Source organism: Glycine max, chromosome 8 (assembly GCF_000004515.6).
Source record: "Glycine max cultivar Williams 82 chromosome 8, Glycine_max_v4.0, whole genome shotgun sequence".
NCBI classification, from domain to species: Eukaryota; Viridiplantae; Streptophyta; class Magnoliopsida; order Fabales; family Fabaceae; genus Glycine; species Glycine max.
The window spans coordinates 33,406,745-33,417,954 of record NC_038244.2 but is presented as its reverse complement, the minus strand read 5'-3'; the positions used below and the strand labels follow the sequence as shown (position 1 = coordinate 33,417,954).

At 33.8% G+C, this 11,210-nt stretch overlaps 1 protein-coding gene and 1 non-coding gene across 2 annotated transcripts; one reads left to right on the top strand and one right to left on the bottom strand.

Moving 5' to 3' along the window:
• Nucleotides 1-236: 236 nt before the first annotated feature.
• TRNAR-UCU (transfer RNA arginine (anticodon UCU)) lies at nucleotides 237-308 on the top strand. Its single transcript has one exon. It is a non-coding gene; the product is annotated as a tRNA-Arg (tRNA).
• A 1,443-nt stretch (nucleotides 309-1,751) lies between these two features.
• Nucleotides 1,752-10,377, bottom strand: LOC100779639 (ycf3-interacting protein 1, chloroplastic). The gene is made up of 6 exons (XM_003531902.5): nucleotides 9,980-10,377; nucleotides 9,861-9,905; nucleotides 9,093-9,206; nucleotides 7,993-8,073; nucleotides 2,935-3,099; nucleotides 1,752-1,947 (listed from the first exon to the last, which is right to left on the bottom strand). The coding sequence occupies exons 1-6, from the start codon at nucleotides 10,256-10,258 to the stop codon at nucleotides 1,858-1,860; spliced, it is 774 nt and encodes a 257-aa protein (XP_003531950.1). The 5' UTR covers nucleotides 10,259-10,377; the 3' UTR covers nucleotides 1,752-1,857.
• Nucleotides 10,378-11,210: the final 833 nt, after the last annotated feature.

The following is an 11,210-nucleotide window of genomic DNA, read 5'->3' as shown; positions in this document are numbered from 1 at the left end:
ATGAATTTTAATATAATACATAAGTTATTTTTATTTGTCAAACCTATCTGTCATATAATGAAAAAGACAAAAAAAAATGTACAATAACAAATTAAATTTTATTTATTTTCTATAAATTTTCTATATCTTTTCTATATATAGAATATAGAATTCCTATATATAGAATATAGAATTCTTTTATTCTTTAACCTTTTTTAGTTAATAAGGTTAAAGAATAAAAGAAAAAAAAAATAGAAGCGTCCATTGTCTAATGGATAGGACAGAGGTCTTCTAAACCTTAGGTATAGGTTCAAATCCTATTGGACGCAAATTGTTTGCATATATTTGCATATATATGCAAATATATGCAATGAAAATATGATTCCATTGCATAATGTACAATGACATAAAAAATGTACAACAAAAATATATTGTTGTACATTGTGCAAAAGAATCATACATTTTTTGTACATGCTAATTGACCTGTGCAAAAAGCATTGTGCAATGGAATAATGAGTCCAAATATACAAAGGTATAACGCTTTTTACCTTAGATGCTAAAAATGTTTTAAATGAGCTTGTGTCCAACGCACATTCACGAACTTTCGTTCAGAGCTTTTGTAAAAGAAGTTGTGTTATACAAATGAAGTCGCATCCAAAGTTATTTTATAAAATATCCAACGTCCAATGCACTGTTTTTGTCCCATGCTTAACGAAAAATATACACTGATTTATATATTCACGTATTTTTCACCCATGCGAATATGTGATGAGCTCTTTATTCTATGTTTCTGAATACTAAGGTTTACACTTGTATTATATTCTCATTTGTTTGTTATTCCCTCTGTTTTTCGAATATGATCTAGCATTTGAATTTCAAGCATTTGATGAAGAACAAGATTTCTCTCAGTATAATCATAGTCTCTGATCAAAAGCAAAGTTACTCTTCGAGGATTAGTACAAAGAAAAAACTAAATTTGAAAAATGCAAAAATAAAAAATAAAAAATCGTACAAGACCGTAGAGAGTGTTAGTACTTTTTTTTAAAAAAAAATAAAGGACATTATCCTTTCTCTTTCATATGCAAAAGTGAACATGTCAAAAGTGGAAATATGTCAAGCTTCTCATGCATTTGACAAAGCTCAAAATGGGAAGAAATTTAAGGACTCTATCTCATAATAGATACGAGATCTCTGGTGCCTATATAAAAGCATGAAGAAAAGATAGGAAGAAGTCTAACGAATATATTGGACAAAACCTTCTCTCTGATACAATCATTCTAGACAATGTGCTTTTACATTGCAAAGATATTGTAATCACACTAAACTTTCATATCCTTACTCTATAAGTAGATTGTTGTAATATTTTCAAACATTATTTATGAAAGTCATGACTGTGTTAAAGAATACTTACGTTTTCAATTTAAAGAGAAGATTGTTTGTTGTAATCATAAGTGATTAGGAGAATACTCTTTACAATCTTGTTTTAATTAGTGAAACCTTCACAGGCTAGAGGAGAACTAAATGTTACTTAGGTTGAATAAATCAATATAAAAGTTTGTGTTCTCGTGTTTTTGCTTTTGTTTGATCCTTCACGTGTTTTCTAGACAAAGCATTTATAAAAAGTTTTAGAAATTTTGTTAAAGTTCACACATTATAATAAGCCTATAATCAAATATATGTCCCGTGCATAGCATGGGTTATACGCTGGTAAACTATCAATTTGCAACAAGCCTGGCTTTTCTTTCATGGACACCTTTCCTCAAAAGGATGAATTTTAACGTAAAATAGACTAATAAACTTTAGACGAACATTACAATATACTAACTCATTTCAATATAGTGTAACATTATACGCTGAGTTTCAGTGGAATGCAAGTTCCTACTGGAGGGAATTGTAAAACAAGATCAGAACAACTGAAATACCTATAATAATAGGGAAAGCCGAAACTAAGTATAGTGCTCCATAGCCCTGCAGGAGGAAGAACATCTTCAGTTGAAAGCTCAAAGGGTTGAAAATTAATAATAACAACAATAATAAATATCTTAAACCTTAAAGAGAGAAAAATTACTTAAAGAACAATTACAATAACTCCTTATTTTTGCTCCAAACTTAGATATTTCTTCAAGGGGTCACTGGCTGATCATTAAGCCACTAATACAATATATAATTAGAGGAGAGTTTGATGTGAAACACCAGGCGTAACCAACCCACACACAAAACTACATATTTATACTAAGTACATTATTAATTACAAAAGGAGCTAAAATATGTTTTTGATCCCTATTAAATACCCAAACTGTGTTTACTACCTGACAAAAACTTTCCTTACATTAAGTTCCTAATAAATCAACAATTTTGTTTTCGGTCCTTGGTATGTTTTTTTAGTCTTTGATAAATTAACAAATTTTGTATTTGCTCCTTGATAAAAAAAACGACTAAATTTCAAAGCGACTAAATACAAATGAAAAAAATTTATCAGGGAACAAAGAAAAAATTAGTTAATTTATTAATGACTAAAAAAGGTATCAATGACCAAAAACAATATTTTTGTTTTATTAGAAAACAAAAACGAAGAAAAAGATTATTAAGTAGCAAATACAGAATTCAAATATTTATCGGGAACACATATATTTTAAACTACAAAAGTAGCTAATCAGCACATGTATAATGATTAATTGCTGATATTAATCAATATGCATGTGCTTTAAATCTAACTATAACTTTCCACGTGCTTTAAATCTTCTAATTCAAACACAAAAATAGTTTGTATCTATATAAGAAAAACAAATGTCGAGGCACATTACACATAATCTGGGGATTTCATATAAGTTTATGGTTACACTAAGTTCCTTTACTATAATTATTGGCATCATAATTCAAATAGCAATAACCCTGGTGACTAACCAAACCAAACAAGCAAAACAAAAGAATCTCTAAGGCAGGTTAGGAACTGACCACCACTGGAGGCACTTCTGTCTCATCGTCTGCGTTTTGCTCTTCAATTTCAGCAGCAGAATCCCAATCAATGTTCAGTTTCTTTGCAGCCAGTTCAGGATCAATTCCAGTGTCAGTGGCTTTGGCATAGAGAGATTTGCTGGGCTTTTTCTTAGGCAAAGCATCCTATCAATTTTTAAAATTAAAAAATAAGAAATAGTAGTAATAATTGATATAATGTTCATTTTCAAAGGATAGTATCATCGATGCAAATATCTGATGGTACTAATACAACTATGCATTATATCAGAGGAAATGAATGTTAGTTCAGGAAAAAATGACAGTTTGAAGTTTCACTTTGGAATTACATAGTGTAAGAAATCTCTAAATAATTCCACAACAAAAATCAAATATTTCAAACATATAAAAGAATAGAAGAAAGATAGTCAGAAAGCATTTGTTTACTATATCAAAATAGTTTTTGCAAATTTCATGGAAATTGACCTGAATTTGATATTCAACACTAGGCTAGGAACAAAATTAAAAAAATCACAAACACTCTCACCCTTTGCAAAGGATAGAGCAAGCATGCATTGGTATTCAACACTAGGCCAGCAAGAGTAAAAAATATATCAAACACTCACAACCTTTGCAAAGGATAGTGCAAACATACAATTAAAACTTCATAAAGAATGGACTTGTTACAAACAATAGTATTTAACATGGAGATAAATACACTCAATTCTCTACTTCCATTTTATTTGGAAGAGGAGTTTGTGGTTTAAGACCAAACAGGAACTGCAACGAATGAAAAGCAAAAGTTTCATTAGCAGTTAGCACTGCCAAAATTCATGTCAGAGAAAACAGATACAAAAGACAGGAAAAAAATTCGTACACAACATAGTATTTAAATTTTAAAGAAAAAAGATTGATGGATATATAGAGATCGAGAGATCAAAGTAATAGGATTCAAGCTAAGTTGAAGAAATGGAGAAATGTTTCAAGAATTACTCACATTCAAAAAGTGTCTCTCAATATTAAGGAAAAATTTACTACAAAATCATAAGACCCACAATGCTTAAGTTACTGAATGTTCAGCAGCAAAGTGTCAACAAGGCATAATCTAAGTGTTGTAGAGACAAGAATGTCAAGGTGGATGAGAGGTCATACAAGACACAATCAAGAATGAATACATTAGCAAGAAAGTATTAGCACCTTTTGAGGTAAAAATAATACAATCTCATTGAGGTGGGAGGGTCATGTGAGACCAGTAGAAGTCCATGTAAAGGGGTTAGCCAATGGGCTGATATTTCTTTTCTTCACACTCTGAGCATCCCTTGGTTTCTCAGCCTCATTGAGCTTGTGGGGGTGTAAGAGAATACTATTTCTCCTTTAGCTTGATTGTTTAGTTTTCTGGCAGCTGTATTCTCTCTTTATTTTGATTAGATTGTTGTAAGACAGGTACAACTTCATCCTTCTTTCGACCTATAGTGAAAGCAAGAGGTAGATGACTCATCCTTGACAGAGCAGCTCCTAAACTAACACAAGTTTTTCTGAATATCATTATTTCTCCTTGATTAAATTTCAATCAAGTCTGACCTTTGAATAGTCTACAAAGATATCCCTAACAATTATTCTAATTGATAAAATAAAAATAAAGGGAAACCTAATTGATAGTATCATAACTAACAATTATCCTAATTAATAAAATATGAATCGGAAACCAAAAAGTGATAAAGAGACAAGATAAACTAAAATAAATAAGATTTAAATGAAAAGATATGATAATCCTAATTAATGATCCACATCATCATATTAAGTGCAATCACCAAAAAGTGAAAGGAATTCATATGTACAATATTGAACCATGCACCCCTCGTAAATGTTTTTCAGTAAGATAAATGTCAAGGTCCAGCAAGCAGCCAGTCCAAGTGCTGACATAATAATGTTTGACAACAGGAAAATGAACAAATTTAGGTATATAGGGACATGGGAGCAACTTGTTTTCATTCTCTGATTATTAATACATTAAAGGATGAATCTTCATATTGTTATTGACTCAATGTTTATTCCAAATTTGATTTAGGAATTGTTGGAGTACAAATGGGAGGTGAAGTCACACATCAAATAGAAATTGAAAGGTTAAACACCATATAAGTGAAGTAAAGACCCATAAACCTTAGTCTTAAGGTTTTTGCTTAAAATGTGGTGACATGTTCACTTGTACGGTTGTTCATGGCTCATTGGTGTAAATCTCTCCGATGTTTACCCTCATTGGATTTCGAACAATTGGTAACAGAGTCGATGGTTCGACTTGGTTCAACCAGCACGAATGAGTAAGATGGCGGCGGTGAATTGTGGACTTAGGGATCCCTTGTATCGAAAGTTAAGACCCATAAACCTGAGCCTTCAGGTTGTGGGTTAAAAGTGTGGTGTCGGATTCAGTTGTGTGATTGCTCAAGGCCCATTGAAGCAAATCTCCTGATGTTTACCCCACTCCTATGCACAATAATTGGTATCAGAGTCGATGATTCAACTTGGTGACCGGCTGGGACAAGAATAATGGAGATGGCGGGATCTATGGACATCAGGATCCCTTGTATCAAAAGTCTTCCTAGTAGGTTAGTCCATGCATTGAGGTCAGGCAGTGTGGCTGTGGCTCAGTGGAGAGTGCGGTGGTGCAAGGTGTGGCGGTTCAAGGTACTAGAGCATGTTGGTAACAATGGCTAGGCAAGTCGAGACAACCAGAATTAAGCTCTAAGGGTCACCATTAGATACTTGTGGATTAAAAATGACTTCCGCTTGAGGGGGAGACTACCGTGTGGAGGGACAAATTGTTAGAATACAAATGTGAGGGAAAGTTACACAACGGATAGAAATGAAAAGATTGAATACCCTAGGGTTTTGTGTTAAAGTGTGGTATCAGGTTCACTTGTATAGTTGCTCATGACCAATTGGTGTAAATCTTTTGGGTATTTACCCCCCTTGAATATCCAACAGTTCATATTTTGGTTTAACAATAAAGGAGGCAGGGAAAATTTCATATTTGTTTGCATCCCTAGATAGCCTAATATGTTGGCGAGTACACTTCCCTTGATAACCAGCATGAGTTTATGCTCCCCTTCCAAAGTTATGATATGTGCTGTAATTATGTAGTTTATACAGGGACAAAATACAAAGAATAGAGACAAAATACTATGAAATTGATATTGATATTAATTTGATATAAAGTGATGTATTACTATGTGATGATATGTTCGTCAAACCTAGAGCATTAACCCTAATTTTATATTAATCATAATTCAAACTAAATAGGAAACAAATCATAAAATAAGGAAATAGGGAAACTAATCCTATGAGATAATCTAAGATGATCAAGATAATATTGGATGATGGATTTGTTCATATATTCTAACAATAAAAATAGCATATTAAGCGCAAAGTGTGAACAATACATAGACCCACTCAACCTAGAACCAAAATTATTTTCTTTTATTAGTTAGAAGAAATGATGCAGCAAGAATTGAATTCCTAAAATCCACTTGATGTCATAGAGGTTCGTTCACCACATCAAAGACCAACTCTCCTAAAAGCATAAGCTGTTAGGTGGAAGCTCATGCATAGGTTTACTTCTAACAAGGAGCTATAGATTTAGAGACAGAGATTAAATTTATTACATTCAGAGAACATAAGGGATGCAAAATATTTCAATGATCGAATTTGAAACAAGTGGATTAGGTATTGTGCTAAACAATTGGCTATCATGTCATGGTCCTTCAAAGTAAGGGAAGATAAAATATGTAAGACCAAACTTTTGAATGCAGTAGCAACAATGACCATTCTAAATAATAAATACATCTTATTATTCCTATATATTTTATAGGTTTGATTTTGATCGACTGTCAATGCAACAATTTTGTGTAGATCAAATCATAGATTGACACATTATTAAATATTTAAATGAGTTTGATCATGAAAACAACTACTTGAAAAAGTCAAACTCTTAGTGATGTGTCACAATGTCAGCACCAAATTCCATGATTGTGGAAAAATTTTCACATTGACAATAGATCAAAATTAAACTCATTCTTAATAGCAAATCTAATTCAGCAGTAAATCATTATTCTAGGATTAAAGGTTCTGAGGTTAAAGATTGAAAAGGTTTAGAAGCTGACAAGGTGACAGAATCAATATCTATGTTTCTAGGTTTAGAGAAAATATTTTATTCCTCACTGTTCTGAAGAATTATATATAGGGTATTTATGCTGAATCAGATGACTAATTCTGCTACAAATATGCAAATAAATAGAGAAAAAAATCTCCTACCACCAATCAAGAGAGAAATAAGGAAACAAAACCATAAAGATACAGAACTTTCTAAACATATCTGAATTTTCTTTTTCAGATTAATTTCTCCAAAGTTTGCTCCTATGAATCTGGACGGGTTACTGTATCAGATTCTACAATATTAGCAATAGAATTTTGGGCAGCAGCAAATTTGAGAAATTCAATGGATAAAACAAAACAACACAAGGCAGAAGTCTAAAAAAAACTAGCATTTCAAAAGTGAGGTTTGGGTTTCAGACAAGCCTTCAAGTATAGAACCTCATTTATTTCACTTATTTTTCAACTCTCATTTCTGAATTCTGTATTTGTTGAATTTGCATGACTTTCATCTACAATACAAACTTTAATATCTATATGGTTTGTGTATTACAAAGAAGGAAAGAGTGACTAAAATTTCCCTAAAACAACTAAGACTCTCAAATAAGGCAACTACTAAAATTGATATCCAGGTTGAGTAGCAAAGAAATTGTGAAGGAATATATGGAACCTAAAGTAGTACATTAAAATCTTCCCTTCGAGATAGAGATCAAATCTATCTTAAAATACAATTATGGTTTTGATCCATTTCACAGGTCATTGAGAATTTAAAAACTCCATGAAACAATACAAGGAAGTGGACAAAGTGAAGTTCAAAACTCTATAAACTATAAATACAATGCAATCAACCCTCACAAACATGTTCAAGGCATCACTATGAATCAGAGATTATCAAATTAATAAATTTAATCATACCTCTAGATTAGGCCATGAAGCCAATTCCTCAGCAAGCATCTGGAGAGCAGCTCTATCCTTCGGAATTTTTCCTTCATTGATCTAGTAAATTCATAGATTTTTTTCTGAAATCAGCAATTGACTTAAAAAGCCAAGGTATACATTACATAATCACACAAGATAGCATTTCAGACAATAAATTGCAGATTACTCTCTCATTCTTAAAATTTTGGGTTAAAAAATATAACAGGCGGCTAGAAGTTGCCAAAAGGCATGAACAGAAGTTAATAAAACAAGCAGGAAGACACTTTTTCATTTATGATAGCAGAAATACAATCTATAATGCAGTTCTAGAGAAAGTGGAGAGCTAGGTGCAGACAAAAATACTAGTTTCTTCAAGGAGGAGACATGGTTGTGAACATTAACAGAAAAAATGGACAAAACACATTGAGGTTTTCAAGTTATTTAGCCAAGTTGGGTTGGCAAAACACAGGTATATTTGGGATAACTGGACCCTAACTGGGTTCAGATCTCTGTATTCATATTCGGAAAATTAGCCTAGCAATACAATGTAGTACAATATAGTACAGAGTACATAAACACCCTCTAGACATTAATCATGTGCATTGTACGCTTAACTCTAAACACTTACCCTCAAGTTGGATTATAGATATTAATCATGCCTAACTTGTTATAATAGTAATCAACCCTACAGCCTACTCCCATTAAGTACCTTCATGAAGATATCAGCTATCTGTTTTCCAACTCTAAAGTGCCCAATGGATACAAGTCCTTGCTGAACTATTCCTGAATAACATGACAAATCAGCTTCTATGCATTCTGTTCTTTCATGAAATACCAGGTTTAAGGCAATGTGAGTGACAGCTTGATTGTCACACCATTGTCACAAAGGCAGAGGGTCCCTGAACCTAATCTCATTGAGCATAGATGCACCTATAGTCAACAGGTTGGATCCTAATAGGTTTTCGAAAGCCAGACATCAGTACCCTAAAGAACAAACTGATGTTCAGTACTTCAGTCCAAACAAGATTTTGAATAAATTCTAAAGCTTTCAGTCTTTAAGGCACAAATTAATCACGATTATTGAAGAAAAAACTCACTTCATCCAAAGCATCAACTAGATCTTCTCTTGTTGGGCCATCTAAGTCTTCAATACCAAGTAATCTTCTTCTCTCAACTTCTCTGGCGTCCTCAATCATTATGGTTAATTTGACCTGAAAGTAGGATACAGAAAGAATCATTGGATCTTCATAGGCAAAGACAATATGATTGGGAGATGCAGTGGTGTAGCAAGAACATAGCATAAATCTGAATTCTAAAGAGACAAAATGGCCATACGACAATTCAACTTAGTTCTTCTACTCAAATATTCCAAATTATGACCTTTCACTTTTCTATATCTCCTTTTAGAATTAGTCTTAAAAGGAGAAATTAAGGTTAATGAAATCATCACAATTCACAACCTCAGTACCTGTCTTAAGAACAAGCACTACATACTCGTCTATTTTCACTCCAACTTTTTACACTTGGCAATTACCTCTCTTCATGCATACTATCTCACAAGGTCATTCATTGGCCTCATATCATAAAACATCATGATTACCATCATCAACCAAGGTCGGCCTAAGAGTAAAGCAACTAAAACTTGAGTTTTAGGCCAATCAACATTTGTTATTAGTTTTTTTAAAAAAAAAAAAAAATCACACGTGTTGGCTATAAGGCTTCCAATATCACTTTTTTCTTTAAAATAATTTTTTTTCTCATTTTTTACTTTCGGGTCTCACTTTGTGTTGGACGTGTCCTGTCATCAACAAACACAATATTGAATAGTAAAGCAAAATTTAAAAAATAAATAATAAGAAACGTACCTCGCCGAAGATCATGTCCCGGTTTTTCCTGAGAAGCTCCAAAACCTGCAGGTGAGCACAGAAATGCAATAGGAAACTGGAGGAAAAAAAACAAGTAAAAGAATGAAAAATAGAGATACTCTTTTGATTTGGGCAACGTATTCAAGGTCCTGGGGGGTTGGTTCTTCATCGTTGTCGTCGTCGCCGTCGTCGAGTTGCTGTTCCTGAAGAGAAGAGACACGGAGGTCAGTGTCTTCCTTCCCAACAGAGGGAACAAGGAAAATGGTGTTCGAGGTTCGGCGATGGCGGAGCCTGGTGAACGCTACTCCAGTGCAAAAGACAGAGGGGTGGTGATGGAAGGTGGGAAGAGAAGAAGAAGAAAGGGAAGGAGGTGGTGGCAGTGTGAGTGACCATGCCATTGCTACACACAGCAGAGACTGGCTTCTATCCTATCATATTCCCTTTTGGTTTTGTTTTTCTGGTTGTGGACACTCAAGCCTTAGCACCAAGTAAGTCAAGCTACCGTACCATCCAACTAATCTTTGAGTGCTGCTAGGTGCACCCAGCAGTTTTGCTGGTGCACCCAGCACTTGTTGTGAAAAGGCCTTTTAGCCCCTCAGTACTTTTTCAAAAAAATAACCCTCGCCTGTCTCTCCCGTGCCGCGATTCTGCTTCTTCTTCCTCGGACCTTCTTGCTTCTTCTTCCTCGGACCTTCCTGCTTCTTCATTCTTCGCGTTTCTACTTCTTCTTCATTCTTTTTCTTCTTCTTCGCCTCCCAAGTCAACCTCAGAGGATTTCTTCTTCTTCTTGGTTGAGGAGATTGACGCCATTGCCGCCATTGTTGTCGTGATTAGGAGGAAGGTGTCGTGGTGCTTCTTCTTCGTGTTTCTACTTCTTCTTCGCCGCCCACCGTCGAGGGAGTTTCGTGACCGTCCACAGTCGAGGTAAGCGTCGTGAACCTTTTCTTTTTTCCACCAGTGTTGCCGGCGATGGCGTAAACCGCTATCAGAAAGTTGTTGTGCGTTTTACGGATCACTTGATCCGTAAGCATCTTCCGGATCAAGTTGATCCGGAACACGCTTACAGATCAGGTGGTCCGTAAAACTCACAGCTTCTTTTTAATTGAAAAATTGCCAAATATTTGATACATTGTGAGTTTTTTTTGAAATTAGGAATTTTGGTTATTAGGATCACCTCTGAATGTATGTTAAATATTTGATAAATAATATCATTTTGGAGAATATCTACTATTTCAATTTAATTTAATGTGAATATGTAATTGCCTTTTATGTAATTGCCACTTAGAACTGAATGTGGTATCGAAAAACTGATTCAAACAGCTAGACAACCTCAGCAAATTAAGTTTAAAA